The sequence below is a fragment of the Lagenorhynchus albirostris genome, chromosome X, assembly GCF_949774975.1.
Source record: "Lagenorhynchus albirostris chromosome X, mLagAlb1.1, whole genome shotgun sequence".
NCBI lineage: Eukaryota > Metazoa > Chordata > Mammalia > Artiodactyla > Delphinidae > Lagenorhynchus > Lagenorhynchus albirostris.
The window spans coordinates 76476739-76495448 of NC_083116.1; the positions used below are offsets into that span (position 1 = coordinate 76476739).

At 39.5% G+C, this 18710-nt stretch overlaps 2 protein-coding genes across 4 annotated transcripts in view; both read left to right on the forward strand.

Moving 5' to 3' along the window:
- Positions 1 to 5274: 5274 nt before the first annotated feature.
- EDA2R (ectodysplasin A2 receptor) overlaps positions 5275 to 18710 on the forward strand; it is a 91082-nt gene continuing 77646 nt past the window's right edge. For 2 of the 3 annotated variants that reach the window (XM_060137444.1, XM_060137443.1), the window contains exon 1: positions 5275 to 5441. The gene's annotated coding sequence lies outside the window, so the exon portion shown is untranslated. Of the gene's footprint in view, positions 5442 to 9949; positions 10032 to 11094; positions 11153 to 18710 lie in introns of those variants that run through there. The other variant, XM_060137445.1, reaches the window with a different exon arrangement.
- Positions 17223 to 17954, forward strand: LOC132513728 (centromere protein N-like). Its single transcript, XM_060138282.1, has one exon. The coding sequence runs from the start codon at positions 17223 to 17225 to the stop codon at positions 17952 to 17954; it is 732 nt and encodes a 243-aa protein (XP_059994265.1).

The window sequence follows — 18710 nt, forward strand, 5'->3', positions numbered from 1 at the left end:
TTGGGTGCAGGTATGCATGGGGTTATGGCTGGAGAATCTTGAAGTCTTTTGAAATAAAGAGAGGCATAGTAATTCATTAAGGAGTCAAGAGGGAAGGGTCTCTCCTCCACCAGTGGGAGGAATTCAAATATGTTTGTGGGTAGAGTGGCTGGATACAGAGGAAAGGTGAATAATAAAGATACCTGTGAGAGAGGGGTTAAAAATAAAGCATGGTCCATAGGGAACAGGGAAGGGAGAAGAGGCTTATGCTCTCCTCCTCTCCACCAAGAGGAAAGACCAGAATGGATAGAGAGAGAAACTTACTGGCATAAGGAAAAGTGGTGGAAGGACTTCATACCTAATAGCATCTGTTTCTTGATGATAAGGATAGGGATTCATTTTTCTGGACTGATAACTAGGTGCCAAAATAGGGACTTCAGGGAAAATGTAGAAGTTTAGAATAGCTGTGCAGGGAAGATGGGAGGACCCTCTAATTGGGAAGGAGAGAAATTATTTCACTTAGTGCTTTAGAACAGTGGTATTCAAACTTGAGTTGGAATCAGAATCACCCTAGAGAGCTTGTTAAAACACAGATTTCTGGGCCTAACACTGGAAATTTCTGATTCATTAGATCTGGGCTGGGACTAGAGAATTTGCACTGAAAAAATGTTTCCAGGTAATGATGATTCTGCTGCCAGAGACCTGAGTGAGAGTTCTTGAATCCATTGAGTTTTCTGGCTGTATTACCATGAACAAACTCCTTAGCCACTCTATCTTGATTTCTCATCTGAAAGTTAAGGATGATAATCATAGTACCTATCTAATAAAGCTGTTATGAAAATTAAATTAGAACAGGGCCTGATAGTAACTTGGGAGAAATATGTAGTACTCAAGAATAGTTGGAAATCCAAGAAGACTGGGCAGTTATTTTTTCTGGCAACTTCTTCTCTTTGCCCTACCCCTAGCTCTAAGTCCAGGCCCTAAAATTGCCTTCACCTCCATCCTAGGTGCTGATTGGTTTCTAGGGATATATCTGGAGAGACCTGCTTCCTGAGCCTCAGTAGTAACTCTGCCTGTAGATTCTACACTTAAGCCTACATTCACTACCTCCTCTAGCCTTCCTGGTTTGCCTTGAGCTTTCTGAGCTTTCCCATAAGAGGCCAACTTGAACCTCACTCTGAGTGGAAGCACAGCCAAAGCCCACAAAGCCCTGCTAGGGAGAGGTCTTGAGAGATGGCTGGAAAGGTCTAAACTCTCCCCTAGAGGAATCACTCTGAATCCAGGCAGGCTGGAGACACACACTGAGGAAAATGACCTTAGCTGCCGACTCCAGGCTGGTAACATTATATTAGTGAAGATAAATGGGAAAGACTGTTATCTGGAGCCCTGGAGACTGACCTGACCCTTCACTGTGATTATTAGAAAACAATTCCTTATACTGAGTATAAATCTGTCTGCCTGTACATTCTACCCATATGGGCTCATTTTCCCCCCTTAAGATACAAATCTCATCAGTTCCTTCTACCCTGTGACAGCCCTTCAGATGTTGGCAGAAAGTGACCAAGTCCTCTTGAGTCTTCTCAAACCAAACATAGTGGTGGGTGATGGCAATGAAATGAGTGTCTGGTTGTCTCACAAAAGCTAAGAAGAATAAGAATTTTAGAACCTGCCCTGTGGACACTAGATATATCTCTTATATGATTATGAATCTTTTATACAATTGTGTACCCCTTAGTGTTGCCATTCTTTCTCCTATTATGTATTTATTAATTAATTTATTATTTATTTATTTTTGTGCCAGGCATATCATGCTGTGAATTCCTTTTGAAATTGAACTGACCTAAACAATCCTAATATTTTGCAGAAATGCTGCTTGAAAGCCCTATGGCCCTCATCCCATAAGTAGAGTTTTAGAATGAAGTATCTAAATCTTTTTCTGCATCCACAGTGATAGTTTTCTGTCCCCACAAGGCTGTCTGTAGGTGAGAAATAGCATGGTATACTAAAAAGAGCTTCAGGATTGGACTTAGAAAATTCAAGTTCAAATCTCAACAACTCTGCTTAGCAATTCTGTGCTCATTTGGATGTCACATAATGTTTTATATATCCAATTTATTTTTTTTTATTTTTAAAATGGACGTAATAATCACCAGATCATGGAAGTGCTCTTGAAGGGTTAGTGAGATAACATATAAATTGTCTATCTCAGTGCCCGCATATAGTACACCTCCAAGAGATGGTAATTCTTCCCTTTCCAATTAGTAAATTGACATGGTAATAGTAATGGCACCTTCCCATGGTTATAAGGATTGAATGAGATACCTGTGTAAAGAACTCTAGAGGACTATGCTACCTATTGTTTTAAAGTAATATTATTAGCAAATACATGTGTAGAAGAGTCAGAGTTGCACAGCCTTCTGGTTGGTGTGTGCTGAATTTCCAATCCTACGCCTGAGAAGGTAGGGTGTAGAGAAAACACAGGAGTTTGGTTAATTGCCTCAGTCGAAATTACATTCTCTCAGAGGAGGACTGAGTCAGGCAAAAACAAATAAAATTAGGAACTAGTGACAAGAAAATAGACTAATAAGGTTAGACTAACAATAAAAGGTAGGAAAATTAGTTAGGGGGAAAAGGTTGACAATTATAGTCCTCATTACCACTATCATTCTAACAGATCTCAGTTATTGTGTCTGGAACTGGGTTCAGAAGTCTATATATATATTCCTCTCAAATCTTCCCAGCAAGCTTGTTTCTTTCCACATTTTATAGATAGGGAAACTGAATCTCTGAGAGGTTAAAGTACTTGTCTAAGATCACACAGCATGCAAATTTTAAGTGACAGATCTGGGATCCCAATTCAGACTCCAAAGCCACTCTATTGCTATGCCATGTCCTTACTCACTGGAACAAGACAGCATGATGTAACATGCTTAGAGTCAGGTACTAGTTATAGTTCTGGATTAAGCTTGTACTTGCTGTGTACCTTTGCACAATTCAGTTAACTTGTCTGATCCAGAGTTGCCACATGTATAAAATAAGGAAAATAATACTTATGAGTTGTTCTGTGGGATAAATGATATTGTATGTATAAAGTGTTGTGAGGGCCCCAGCATCACCAACATTATAGAATGAGATACTGGAGAATATCCAGTGACACAATCTGAGAAAGAAGGGTAAGAGAAACAGAGGGAAACCAGGAGCCGAGTAGTGTTTTCCAACACAAGAAAGAATGTTTCCCAAAAAAAAGAGTGGCTAGCACTGGAAAGAAACTGCAGATAAATACGAAAATGAGTGAAAATGTTCCCTAAAATCTGGCAGTAAAAAAGGTCACTTGTGATCTCAGGGAAAGAACATTGGGCTGGAAGCCAGGATGCAATAAATTGGGAAGCTAATGGAAAGTAAAGACATGGAAACAGTGAGTGGAGACTACTCTGGCCAGAAATTTGGCTGAGAAAGGAAGAGAGATGAGGCTATTATTTTAGGAGGAGGCAGTGGGGGAGATTTTATTTTGCAGTGGGAAGAATTCAAATATGTTTGTGGGGTAGAAGGGTTGGACATAAGGTGGAAGGTAAATAATAAAGATACCAGTGAGAGAGGAGTTTTAAAATGAGGCATGGTTCTACTGAGTGAAGTAAGTCATAAACAGGAAGAGAAATATCATATGATATCGCTTATATGTGGAACCTAAAAAAAAGTATACAAATGAACTTATCTACAAAATGGAAACAGAGTTACAGATGTAGAAAACCAATTTATGGTTACCTGGGGGAAAGGGGGGGAGGGATAAATTGGGAGATGGGATTGACATATATACACTACTATATATAAAACAGATAACTAATAAGGTTATAATAATAAGGTATAGCACAGGGAACTGTACTCAACACTTTCTAATGGCTTATATGGGAAAATAATCTAAAAAAGGGTGGATATATGTATATGTATAACTGATTCACTTTGCTGTATAGCAGTAACTAATACAACATTGTAAATCCACTATACTCCAATAAACTTTGTGTGTGTGTGTGTGTGTGTGTGTGTGTGTGTGTGTGTGTGTGGTACGCGGGCCTCTCACTGTTGTGGCCTCTCCCGTTGTGGAGCAAAGGCTCCAGACGCGCAGGCTCAGCGGTCATGGCTCATGGGCCCAGCCACTCCGCGGCATGTGGGATCTTCCCGGACTGGGGCATGAACCCGTGTCCCCTGCATAGGCAGGCGGACTCTCAACCACTACGCCACCAGGGAAGCCCCAATAAACATTTTTTAAAAATAAAAAATAAAGTTAAAAAAAAAAGAGAGAGAGAGACACGGCTCATAGGGAGCAAGGGAGGGGGAGCTCTTGAGGCTAGGGTTGTTGAAAGGCCCCTAATCCTGACCTTGAAGAATGTTCCCAACTTAGCTGGAAAGGACTTGTGTTGAAAAACTAAAAGGCAGCAGGGTTGTGTCAGGTGGGAGAGTACACCCAGGCTAAAGGGTCCCCTTGCTGCCAGCTCACATTTCTTCATCTGTAGGGCTCTTTGGCTAAGTTCAACATATTCAAAGTCTTTCTGACCTCTCCCATTTTGTTGTTTACACTTGGTTCTCTAGTTTATTTATTCCTCTCCTGTGTACCAGACTCCTTCCCAGCCCTGTCACTTACTAGCTGTTTGACAATTGGGCAATCATTCTATGCCTTAGTTTTCTTATCTCTAAATTGTGAATAAAACTAGGGTAGTTATAAGGATTAAATGAGCTAATATATGTAAAATATTGAGAAGAGTGACTGGCAGATAGCAAGTGTTGCATAAGTGTTAGTTATTAAGTATTAGCTCATGACGCTTACCAATTAGTGGAAGGGAAAGGACAGACATTAAACAATCAAGGAATTTAATCAATAATTATTACAGATTACAATTCAGTGCCAGTAAGAAAATAAACAGAGTGCAGTGGACAGGGCAGGACTTTGATTAGTGAGGCTTATATGAGGAAGTGACACTCTGCCATGAAGACACCAATCCTCCCTTGACACCACAGATCTTAACTTCAGCTCCACAATCTCTCCTGCTTCCATTACCTCTCTCCCTGCTTCAGTCCCTGAAGCTTTTCAGTTCTTGCCAAAGGCGTGGCTTGGTCACTATTCACCCACTCTTCCCCAACTCCTCCCCCACTCTCACTGTCAGGGGTGAAACTTCTTTGTGTAGCCACACCTAGACACTCAAGTGGTCCAATAGCTGCTTCATGGGGGCGGAGAAGTAGGCGTAGCATGAAAGGAAAAGAGAATAGGTTCTGGCTGTTGTTGCTACATGTGGATGTGAAATGAGTCAGAGCAGAGCTTTGATTGTAACGAATTTCATCTACTGTGAGTGTAGTATGGAGACTGGCGGCTGAGAAGTGGGGGCTTGGTGGGATGTCTGGCCTGCGCTGAGGTACGTTTGTCCAGGGATTCCGTCACTGGAGCAAGATCCATCCATACATTTATTTACAGGGTAAGTGTGGGAACACCCTCTGGCATGGCAAGGTGGCTTGGACCTGTGGGGCCTAGAGATGCAAGTTCAGGATCAGGTTAGGATGACCCTGCTAAGGTGCTACAAAGTCAGAATGGCTGGGAAGGTGTCCTGTGGCTGTCTGTCTGCCCATCCATCTGTATCCAGAGAGTGCTGTGTAGGGTGCCATGGACCTGAGCTAATACCCTGATGGCCTTGGTGAGCCAGTTCCCCTGGAGTAGGCTTGTACTGGACCATTATGGCCTCTGGGAACATGTGTGGACCCGCCCAAACACCCTGAGTATCTCCAGTTAGGAGATAAGGAAGAGAAAAGAGAAGGAGGCTACGAGCTTAGGGGAGGGAGGGAGGAGTTGGATCAGATTTGTGAAGCATCCCGAGGGACGTTGAGTGGCTGGCCTACCCACGTGGCCCCTGGGCAAGTTGGGGCTTGTGTAAAGAGTTTGCAAGCTCTATTTGGGGGCTTTCAGTCTCACCCATCCGGCTGGGTTTCACTTGATCCCTCACTCCTGGAAACTGAGCCCAAGGCAGTGATATTTTGATCCTGCTTTACATCAAACATTGGCCAAAAGGCCGAGGCAGCTGTGAGAACTGGGGGACAAGTAGAGACCCGCCAGAAACTAGGCTGGGGAAGCAGAGACTGCAAGGTCTTGTTTGGACAGGTGTTGGCAGTGCTGACCAGTATGAAACCATTGCAGGGTGGCTAAGGCAGGAGAGTATGGGCATCTTCCCCTACATAACTCTCCTGTCCCCTCTTTCACCCCAACATACCTTCAATTAAACATAACAGACTCACTGAGCACCTACTCTGTGCCACCACTGTGTGAGACAGACAGATGCCTAAGACATAGTCTATGCCCACTGGGACCTCATCATGGGTATAAGAATAAATAAATATAACACAAAATAGCTTTAAAGGTACAGTTAAAGTACGCTTTGGTATTGTCAGGTAAGGATCACATCTAGTTGAGCCAGAGTAAATCAGAAAGTGTTTTTTGATTGTTTGTGTTTTGACATTGTATCATCTTTCAGGGCTCCAGAGCCAGACTACTTGAGTTCAAATCCCATCCTACCATTTATTAACTTGTGTGACATTGGACAAGCATAATTACTTTTCCCTGTCTGAATTTTGTTTTAATCTAGTTTAAAATGGATATAAAAATAGAGCTTATTTTATCAAGTTTTTGTGAGGATTAAATTAGATAATCCATGTGAAATACTTGCACACACTTAGCACAGTGGCTTGACCAAAATAAGCACTCAATAAATGTTAACTATTATTATTATTTAAGATGGGCCATGAAACACAGATAGGATTTCAACAGGTGGAGGCAGGAGAGAAGGCAGTCCAAGCCAGGAAAAAAACAGGAACAACTGTTTGGAGGCAGGGAAACTCAGAGCATGTGAAAAGAACACCAGCTGAACTGGATTTTAGAGTACAATTACGTGGAAAGTGAAAGTTAAAGTTGACATGGTAGATTGATGAAAAACTGTGGAAGACTTTTGGATGCTAGATTTTCTGTTCAATTCGTCACACTGTGGAAAATCATTGAAAGTTTCTGAGCTAAAGAAAAAATATAAATCTCTGTTTCAGGAAGAATAATCTGGTAAACATGAGTTAACTGAATTGGAATAGGAAAACATGAGATGTAGATAAACTAGATGCAGAGAGGGAATGAGACCCTGAACTGAGGTAGTGACTATGGGAATAGAAAGGAGGCAATGAATTTAACAATACATCACAGAAGTTGGATCTGCAGAACTTAGAAGTTGATAAATTATATGAGATTGAAAAGAGAGGAATATGAGAGAATCACTATCTCTTGGGATTGGTTTAGACTTTAAAATGTTGTGTATTCCAATCCCAATTCCATCCATTTCTGTGGATGGTACAAATAGAAAGGATATCTACTTTCTGAGTTAAACACAGCTTATTCAAGTCCTGGGTCTGCTACTTACCTGCTGTCTGTGATCCTAAGCATATTATTTATCCATCATTCCCAACCAGGATCAATACGATATCCATAGGGCATTTAGAGATACGTGTTGAGAGTGGGATTTTTTTGCACAAAGAATGAAGTACTACTGAATTTAGTACTAACCAGGTTGAGACAGCAAACTATTGTTCTTCCCACCCACTTATTTTTTTTTAACATCTGTATTGGAGTATAATTGCTTTGCAATGGTGTGTTAGTTTCTGCTTTACAACATAGTGAATCAGCTATACATTTACATATATCCCCATATCTCCTCCCTCTTGCGTCTCCCTCCCACCCTCCCTATCCCACCATTCTAGGTGGTCACAAAGCACCGAGCTGATCTCCCTGTGCTATGTGGCTGCTTCCCACTAGCTATCTATTTTACATTTGGTAGTGTATATATGTCCATGCCACTCACTCACTTTGTCCCAGCTTACACTTCCCCCTCTCCATGTCCTCAAGTTCATTCTCTATGTCAGAGTCTTTATTCCTGTCCTGTCCCTAGGTTCTTCATAACCTTTTTTTTAGATTCCGTATATATGTCTTAGCATATGGTATTTGTTTTTCTCTTTCTGACTTACTTCACTCTGTATGACAGACTCTATGTCCATCCACCTCACTACAAATAACTCAGTTTTGTCTCTTTTTATGGTTAAGTAATATTCCATTGTATATATGTGCCATATCTTCTTTATTCATTCATCTGTCGATAGACACTTAGGTTGCTTGCATGTCCTGGATATTGTAAATTGAGCTGCAATGAACATTGTGGTACATGACTCTTTTTGAATTATGGTTTTCTCAGGATATATGCCCAGTAGTGGGATTTCTGTGTCTTATGGTAGTTCTATTTTTAGTTTTTTAAGGAACCTCCATACTGTTCTCCATAGTGGCTGTATCAAGTTACATTCCCAACAGTGCAAGAGGGTTCCCTTTTCTTCACACCCTCTCCAGCATTTATTGTTTGTAGATTTTTTGATGATGGCCATTCTGACTGGTGTGAGGTGATACCTCATTGTAGTTTTGATTTGCATTTCTCTAATGATTAGTGATGTTGAGCACCACTCACTTATAATACCAGTAGTAACCCCAGTGAGAAATACTGAACGTCTCCAAAACTCAGTCTGAAGGGAGAATAGTAGACATGTCATAGTTTTTTTGGAAGGATTAAAAGAAATAATCCCTGTGAAGTATCTAGCACAGTATCTGATGCATAGTAGGTAGAAAATTCATAGTAGAAAGTTCATGAATCATAATTTTCTTTCACCCCAATTGACTTCACCTTATAACATCTTTGCTAGTCTCTGCCTGAATACTTTCAAAGGGAGTGTACTTACTGATCTCTGAGAGAGTCCATTCCCTTCATAGAAAGCCTTGACTCTGCAAAAGTTCTTCCTTTTGTTAAACTGAACTCAGTCTCCCTTTGGCTTCCAGAGGTTCTAGTCATTCTCCCTGGGGCCACTCAGACAAGTCTGCTCATTCTCTTCCATGATAGTTCCTCAGAGATCTGAAAACCATAAAACAGATCCCCATTCATCTTTCATTCCCAAGTCAAACAGCCCAGCTTTTTCATCATTTCTCTTATAGCATGCTGTCAAGTCAAATAAGACTCTGAGGCTTTGAGCTATATAAGGTGGGGTGATGGTGGCACCTTCAAAGTGATCAGAAACACTGTAAAAGGAACAGGATGGGTGAATGTGACAAGTTCCTTTGTAAATTATTTCTTAAGTTCCCACTGTGTGCCAGGTACTTTCAAATCCATAATCCCACTGACTCCTCACCCCAACTAGGGAAGGTCCAGGTCCTCTTGTCTTAATTGTACAGGTAGCCAAATAGTCTCAAAGAAAATGAAACTTGCTAGAGATCATTTAGTTAGTAAGTGTCTGAACAAAACTAGAAACCAGATTTTTGTTACTCCAAGGTCAGTATTGTTTTGTTTTGTTTTGTTTTTTAATTTTGGCACTGGGCCCTAAATTTGGAGACTTTAGATTCTAGTCCTGGCTCTGTGCTAACCAACTATGTGAATTGGGGGAAATTTTATCCCTTCTAGAGGGGCCTCAGTCTCCCCATATGGAACATCAAGGGAATGAGGTTAGGTTGTCTTGAAGAATCCTTTTGGGATTCCATGAGAATTTGTTTTCAATTATCTGATGGTTTGAAGTTTTAGTCAGTTACCAAAGAGGAGAAAAAAAATAAACCATAATGAAATGTGCTGTCGTATGAGTACTGAGGTGTCTGTTACTCTACTTGAGGTGAGTTCAAGTAGATATGGATGATATTTCTTTATTGGGCAACAGGAAGCTGGGACTAAGATGAGTTTTAAGCTCCCATCTAAGATTGTACAATTCTGAACATTGTTTTATAGAATGTGCATTTACATATGCAATCATAGGCTTCTTGTTGTATCAGTTTCATCTTTTCCCCACTACCCCGCCACCTTTCTTTTTCTTAGGAAGTCTAAAAAATAAAAGGCAAGAAATATTTTGGCATCAATATCTCATCCTGTACAGACAGGCTTCATTCTATGGACTGATTCTCCCATTCAGATTGGAAGGATAAGTAGCCCTGAGCTGTGCTTGCAAATGCTCATCAGTTTGTATGTCTGTTTCTTTAGGATATTTCTGGCCTATGAGGAAGGGATAGTGTACATGATAGGGGGATACATGGGATCCCCAAGGGATAGTGTACATGATTGCTGTGGGAGAAAAGGCACTGTTCTTATTGACATCTTCAGAGAGATACAACTATTCCAGATAGTTGGTAAACTGGACAGGGTGGAGAGAATGTGGGGCAAGACCAAAGAACATTAATAAAAATCAGAAATGAGAGCACTTGACTGAGTTTTATCCAGCTCCTAGCCCTGTAAAGAAATCATACCATTAATCCAGTTTTCAGCTGGGAGAACTCAGTCAAAAGCATATCCTCTGTGGAAAGTCACCTAGTACTGCTGGCGATGTAACTAATTTTTGATGATACCACTAATTTCATTGTATCTTGTGGTGGTCAGTACATGAATGTGACTCACTTTGGCTAGGGACACTGTGGAACAATAGCAGGGGTTTTGGGTATTGGTTGTTTGGCCTGTAGCCTCTCTCCAATGTCCTTTGCTCCCAAACTCTGGGTGGAATAGAAACAACACTCATAGCAACCCCTCACATGTGTAGCACAATTTGGAGTTTCCAGAGCACTCTCACATACATTATCTCATTTTTCCCTTGAACATCATCCAGCGTAGTTCCGTACCTTTGCTCCCACTTGGGAAGACTGTTTCAGCAATCATTACAGTGATATTTTCCTCTCATAATCAGCCCAAAGATTGCTGGTCTTAATTATATCACCATATTCTTGGCTACACAGTTCTTTTCTCCCCTCCCTTTAACAATTTTTTTCAGCAGTTCCAGACACTAACTAAATATTTATATATTTTTTAGCTTTTTTTCCGCCTCAATTTACAGTCTTTTAAGTTATGTTTGTCTTTTCTAGATTTGTGCTTTTTTGTTGTGGATGTGTGTGCTTCCACATGTTTTGAAGGAGAAAAATTTTAACTCACATGGTTAACATTTGCTTTTGGCTGAATTGAAATTGTCCAACTGGATATTAATTCTATCTGTACAGTGACAATTGTTTATAATAAAATTTTCTTTACTTTTCTACTCCAGCATCTTTATTCTTGCTGAGCCATTATCTGTTGCTCTGTACACCAGAATAAAGAACAAGGTAAATAGGTGTGACTTCCTTAATTTTGCACAGCTTCCTTCATTCTCCTCTGTTGATATACTAATCCTGACATTACTGGACCAAATGTTGCTATCACTAACAGTTGTATTTCTTCAGCCACTTTGGAAATGGAAAGAGAAGCTTGTTAAAAACTGTAACAACCACCTGTGGTCTCTGAATTATTTCTATTCCATGCACATATTGTGATATACTTGAATATTAAGACAATTTATTTTTGTCACATACCAACAAAATAATATATTTCCAGTCCTGATGCTCCTTCACCTCCCTGCACCAACAGCTGACACTGCTGCTCATCTTTTACTTCTTAAAACTTTGTCCTGTACTGTCCCATCTGAGTTCTATTCTTTCTTCCCTGGATTCCCCTTCTTGGTTACTGCTGGCTAATCTTCCTCTACCAGCTTCACATATGGATGTCCCTTAGTGTTTTGTTCTTAGCATTTTTCTTTGCTCATCTAAGCCTCTGCCATGATTTACCTAGGCCAATGGTGCTCTACCTTCTGAAGATTTTATTTAATTGGTCTAGGGAATAGGTATGTTTTAAAGTACTCCAGACGATTCTGATGTGCATCCACGAGCTGGTATTTTTATGCATTTGACTTATCTCTAGCCCCAACCTATGTTCTACATATTTTAATTGCCTGCTAGGCACCACAACTGACATGGTCCTTTGTCCCCTCAAACTTTTCATACTTAAAACAGTTTGAAAAACTGAGTGCATTGTCTCTTTTTTTCCTAACAAGCAACTCCCCTTTCACACTTTTTGCACCCTGAGTTTCTCCTGGTTTCTCAGGAAGAAACCCTCAGAATCTTCTCTGACTTATGTCTTTCTCTTGGCTCTCACATCCATGTAATTGTAAGGTCCTGTGAACTTACTTTGTAAGATCTGTATCTCCCACCATCACTTCCTTCCTGTTCCTACTGCTACCATCTTTGTCCTGGCCCTCGTATCCTAGGGCTTGAGCAGAAACCCTGTCTAGCCATTCTTTAAACACATATTAGTATTCAAAAAATACCTTTGTCCCAACCTAAAAGATTGTTGATGAAATAGTAAATTTAAGTGACAGCCTGGGAGGACCTCCATTCCCTATTTTAGAGTTCAATACTGCCTTGGAAAGAATGCCAAACTCATGAGTCTTAAATCACCTGTGAGTTCTGGCTTTATTTAATGCTAGTTAAATAAATTTAGAGGCATTTTTTCTTTAAGCCACAGTTTTTAAAATCTATGAATTGGTGATAATAATCCATGGCTTATTCTCAGGGTTACTGGAAGGACATATTGAGCTAACTGATATTAAACCTTTTAAAACTGTGAAACCTTTCACTCAGAAGATAGTTACCGTTATTTTGTAAATTTTTACCATTCACTCATCCAACAAATATTTATTTAGTGCCTATTGTATGCCAGGCACTGTTCTAAGCATGGGGGATGAAGTAGTGACCACGACAGGACCATGATCTCATGGTGCTTACATTCTAGTTGGGGTAGAAACAGGCAATAAAGAAGTAAATAAGATAAAGTGTGTCAGATGGTCACAAGTGCTACTGAGAAGAATGAAACAGGAGAAGGGATAGGGAATATGGAGGGAACTTGCAGTTTTGAAACAGTGGTCAAGAAACCTCACTAAGAAGATAATTTATATCAAAGAACTGAAGAAGATGAGGAAGGTAGCCATGTAGTTATCTGGGGGAAAACATGCCTGAATAAGGGAATAGCAAGTGTTAAGGCCTTAAGGTGGAAGCATTTCCTGATTAGTTTGAGGAAGAGCAAGGAAGTTGGCATGGCTGGAGTTAAGGGAATAATAGGAAGAATAGTAGATCATGGAGTCAAAGAGGTGATGGGGTGGTAAGCAGATCATCTAAAACCTCATTGACCGTTATAAGGACTTTAGTTTATTGAGTGAGGTGGAGAGGCATCGATGGATTTTGAGGTTGGAAATGACATGATCTAACATGTTTTAAAAGAACCATTCCACCCTCAGCCCTTTTAACTCTATCACCTATTATTTCCAGAAAAAAAATGGGTAGGCCCCAGGTTACTCCCTCACCAAGTTCCCTCTGAATATGGGGGAACAGAAAGACTTTTTTCTGACTGCACCTTATATTCAGGTGAAACATACAAGAGCCAAAAAGAGCCCTTAAAACAATGATTTTCAAAGTTGGCTGCACATGAGAATCACCTGGTGAATTTTTAAAATACATCAGAATCTCAGGAATGTGACCCAGGTATAAGTGTTTTTTTGAAGCTCCCAAGGTGCAGCCTATACTGAGAACCACTAATCAAAGAGATTGACCAAATCCTCATGATATGATTGGGACCTTGAGTTTGGAAGTGGGGAGGATCATGCTTCTGATGGCAGAGCTGGACCTGGGACCACTTACCATTCTGAGGAATGCAGAATTCACAAATACTTGGACAGGAGGAAGATAAGATGTTTCATAGTTTGGAAGCAGATTATGGGCAAGAGAAAGCTGAGATAGGAGTATCCCTGGGCCAGGCCAAGAAGGAGAAGGCTGAAAGCCAGCACCAAATGATAAAGCAACATCTGAATTATAGGCCAAACATCTGGAAATGATGAGGGCACTACACAGATTAGAAGCTTGATTTTCAAAGAAAGTACTGTTCTCACGGTCAGACTGAGCAACTACTTTGATTTTTGCCAGTCCTCTGCACGTGGGTGACTGGGTAGGCTCACAAGGAGAGGAATGGGCAGCGCATGGACCAGCTGCTGTCTTTCTCATCCTCTTTAATCCCACACCTCCTGCACTGCCCAGGAAAAGCAAATATCTTCCATGAAGTCCTGAGTTCTTAATTTAGACCTGTCATCTTGTTCTGCCCACCCGTCCTAGAGACAGAATGTTTCATCCCACAGGCATGTGCAAGTTGAGAAGAGCAGCAATCGTAAGCTGTGGCCAGAGGCAGCTGCACTGGCAGTAGTCTGAGTATCTAACATCCAGGAGAAACTTATCCAACATCAATTTTTAAGGCACAGTGAGCTCATGTGGGAATTATTATTAATGTCAGCCTCATTACTTCTCCTTTTCCCTGTCAGGTTGCATTCTTATTTTTCTAGTTTATTTTTTTTAGTGGGGGAGTGGATCAGGACAGGGGGATGGACAGAGTGAGCAGTCACATGACAGAGACAGACAAAATAAAGAGATATTCTAGTCATCTTGCCACTTGTCAACACCTCTGGTTAAACCCAATCAATATACCCAAATAGCACCTACTAGATAAATTTGGGGGAAAAAAATCATTTGGAGGGCATATATAAGAATATTCATAGTAGCTTTTTAAAATTTTAATTTGGGGAATAAATTAAACAATGTCTATTAGAATGATACAGGGTAATTCACAGTATTAAAGAAAAAGCTGAAGAACTAGGTTTTTTAAAAAATTGAAACATAATTCACATACCATAAAATTCACTTTTCAAAGTGTATAATTCACTGTTTTTTAACATATTCACCAAGTTGTACAACCATCACTACTATCTAGTTCCAAGCCATTTCCTTACCCCAAAATGAAACTCATATCCATTAAGTAGCTATTTCCTATTCTCTCCTTTCCCCAGCCCCTAGCAATTACTGGCCTACTTTCTGTCTCTATGAATTGCCTATTCTGAACATTTCATATAAATGGAATCGTATAGTTTTCCTTTTGTGTGGCTTCTTTCACTTAGCATAATATTTTCAAGTTTCAACCATGTTGTAGTCCTCATCGAGTACTTCATTCCTTTTTCTGGCTGAATAATATTTAATTGTATTGATAGACCACATTTTGTTTATCCACTTAGTTAATTTACATTTGAGTTGTTTCTACATTTTTGACTATTATGTATAATGCTGCTAGGAACATTCATGTACAAATTTTTGTGTGGATATATATTTTCAGTACTTTTGGGTATATACTAAATATTGGAATTGCTGGATCACATGGTAACTTTATGTTTATTATTTTGAGGAACTGAAAAACCATTTTCCAAAGGGACTGCACCACTTTACATTCTCACCAGCAATATATGAGGGTTGCAATTTATCCACATCCTTGCCAACACTTAATCATCCCCTTTTTTGTTATAGCCACCTTAGTGGGTATGACGTGGGATTTCATGGTGATTTTGAGTTGCATTCCCCTAATTGCTAATGACGTTGAGCATGTTTTAATATCCTTATTGGCCATTTTTTATATCTTCTTGGAGCAATGTATATTCAAGTACTTTGCCCATATTTAATTAGGTTATTTGCATTTTTATTGTTGAGTTGTAAGATTTCTCTATTTTATATATATAAATATATATATATAAAATCAGTTCTCTATAATTTATAGGGTTTTTTTCTCCCATTATGTGGGTTGTCTTTTTATTTTCCTGATATTGTCCTTGAAGCACAAAAGTTTTAAATTTTGATTAAGTAAAATTTATCATTGTTTTCTTCTTGTTGCTTTCTTTTTGGTGTTGTATCTAAGAAACCATAGCCTAATCAAAGGTCACAAATATTTATACCTATATTTTCTTATAAGAAAGAAATATTTAATTATAAACATTTTTATGTTTTCTTATAAAGCTCTTTTAAGAGTTTTATAGGTTTATGTCTTTCATTTAGAGGTTTGGTCCATTTTGAGTTAATTTTATATATGGTGTGAGGTAAGGGTCCAATTTGATTCTGTTTTATGTGGATACCCAGTTGTCACAATGCCTTTTTTTGAAAAGCCTGCTCCTTTCCCATTGAACTGTCTTGGCACTCTTTTTGAAAAGCAATTGACCATAGTATAGCAACTTTATTGTAAATGGTTACAAATTAAAAACAGTTCAATGTCCATTAACCAAAAAAATGCATAAATAAATTGTGGCATATCCATATAATGGGGTACTACACAGCAATGGTAAGGAATGAATATTGCTACATACAGTGTAATGGATAAATCTCACAGACATTACATTGAGCAAAGAAAGCCAGAAACAAAAAAGTCCTCTTTTTTTGAAATATTTATTTATTTATTTATTTGGCTGTGCAGGGTCTTAGTTGTGGCACATGGGATCTTCTTCTTTTTTTAAACATCTTTATTGGGGTATAATCGTGGGATCTTCTTTTACCACGTGCGGGATCTTTTAGTTGTGGCATGTGGGATATTTAGTTGCAGCATGTGGGATCTAGTTCCATGACCAGGGATCAAAACCGGGCCCCCTGCATTGGGAGCATAGCGTCTTAGCCACTGGACCACCAGGGAAGTCCCAAGAGTGCTCTTATATGAATCCAATTTATATGAAGTTCAAGGACAGATTAAACTAATGATTGTGACAGAAGTCAGAATAGAAATTACCTGGGAGACGGGGATGGCATTGACTGGGAAGGGGCATGAAAGGGTCTACTGAGGTAATGGAAAGGTTTTTGTATTTGTATCTTTATCTGGATAGCATTTGTATGAGTATATACATATGTCAAAATCTTATAGGTCTGTCTATATTGCTGTCTTATACAGCAGTTTGGAAGATTCAGACGTCTTCTGTGACCTTTTAGAAGAGTGTTAGCTGCAGTTATAGGATGCTTCAGAGTAGCTCTGATTTTCTCAAAACCTAATTATTCTCTCTCACCTTCTCTTAGAATAAAAAGGCAGTACATCTACCACAGGACACTGCTGACCACAGGGAAGAACTTTACATAAGGTCTGAGTTTGTCCCTGGGTAATAATTTAACCATTCTTAGACAATTTTACCCATATGCCCTGACTTCTTCAAAACAGATCAGAGTCTATGTGGCTTTCTTCTCTTTTAAAAAGGCAATTTGTTAAACTTATAATGAAAGACAGTTTAATTTGTATGCTTTGGATAAACAGTTTGACAAAAGAGGGGGGAAAAGTCCTTTGTTCATCCCCTGGGACCTGATATGGGGATTTGGCAATACGCCCAACTTGCCTAGACACAGGTCTCAAAGCCAAAGTTAGAGGGACATGTTAAAATTCATGCCACATGCCAGGGCGGCGGGAACTGCAATTGGTGTCTTTGAAGGTGCAGCAGGCGGGAACATCTGATGAGAGAGCCGGCCGGCGATGTGTGCCAAAGAGATGGATGAAACTGTTTCCGAGTTTTTCAGGAGGACCATCTTGAAAATCCCATTGACTGAAATGATGACAATACTAAAAACCTGGAATTTTTTGTCTGAAAATCAGCTGCAGACTGTAAACTTCCGGCAGAGAAAGGAATCTCTTGTTCAGGACTTGGTTCTGCTTTGTGAGGAAAATCGTGCAAGTCTCAATGATGCAGCCCTTTTAGACATCATTTATACTCAATTTCATCGGCATCAGAAAGTTTGGGATGTTTTTCAGATGAGTAAAGGACCAGGTGAAGACACTGACCTTTTTGATATGGAACAATTCAAAAGTTCATTCAAGAAAATTCTTAAGAGAGCATTAAAAAATGTGACAGTCAGCTTCAGAGATGCTGAGGAGAATGCAGTATGGATTCAAATTGCCTGGGGAACACAGTATAGAAAGCCAAACCAGTACAAACCTGCTTACGTGGTGTATTATTCCCAAACACCATATGCCTTCACTTCTTCCTCCCAACTGAAAAGCAATCTACCCCTTCTGGGTCAGGCACTGACAATTGCTAGCAAACACCATCAGATTGTGAAAATGGACCTCAGAAGCCGGTATCTGGACTCTCTTAAGGCTATTGTTTTTAAACAGTATAATCAGACCTTTGAAACTCACAACTCTACTACACCTCTACAAGAAAGAAGCCTTGGGCTAGATATAAATAGTATGTGTGTTTTAAGATAAAAACTGAAATTTGGAAGGACATTCCTTTTCAGATTTCTGTCACCCAGGAAAACATTTATGTACCAGGATGTGATTCAAAAGTATTTACTGTTTTCAGAAAATTGAAAATTACATTTCTGTTGAAGTGGGGAAGCTAAGCTACCATAATCTCTTTTAGAATTTACTAGACTGGCATCTAATAATAATCAGAACAAAAACAAAAATTAACTAACAGTTGTTGAGCATTTCTTCTGTGCCAGGCACCATACTAAGGTGTTTATATGAGTCATTTCCTATTTCTTCACAGCAGTACCATGAACAAGCTCTTTTCATCAGGAAACTGGGTTTCAGAGAGGTTTAGTAACTTGTGAGGCAAAATCACATAGCTAGGAATCGGCAAAGCCAGGAGTGAAATCCGAATCTGAGTCTGGAGCCCAGGCTCTTAATGCTTCCTGAGTACTTTATTGCATCTCACAGGTATTGCGTTATTTACAAATTGAAGGTCTGTGGCAACCCTGCATTGAGCAAATCTCTCAGCGCCATTTTTCCAACAGCATTTGCTCATTTCACGTCTCTGTGTCACATTTCCATAATTCTCACAATATTTCAAACTTTTTCATTATTATTATATTTGTTATGGTGATCTGTGATCAGTGATCTTTGATGTTACTACTGCAAAAAGATTACAACTCCCTGAGGGCTCAGATGATGGTTAGCATTTTTTAGCAATAAAGTACTTTTAAAAAAAAATCATGCCACATGTTTATTACATGGGAG

Coding starts and splice junctions, on each gene's coding strand:
- LOC132513728 (XM_060138282.1), top strand. CDS start 17,223: ATGTGTGCCAAAGAGATGGATGAAACTGTTTCCGAGTTTTTCAGGAGG.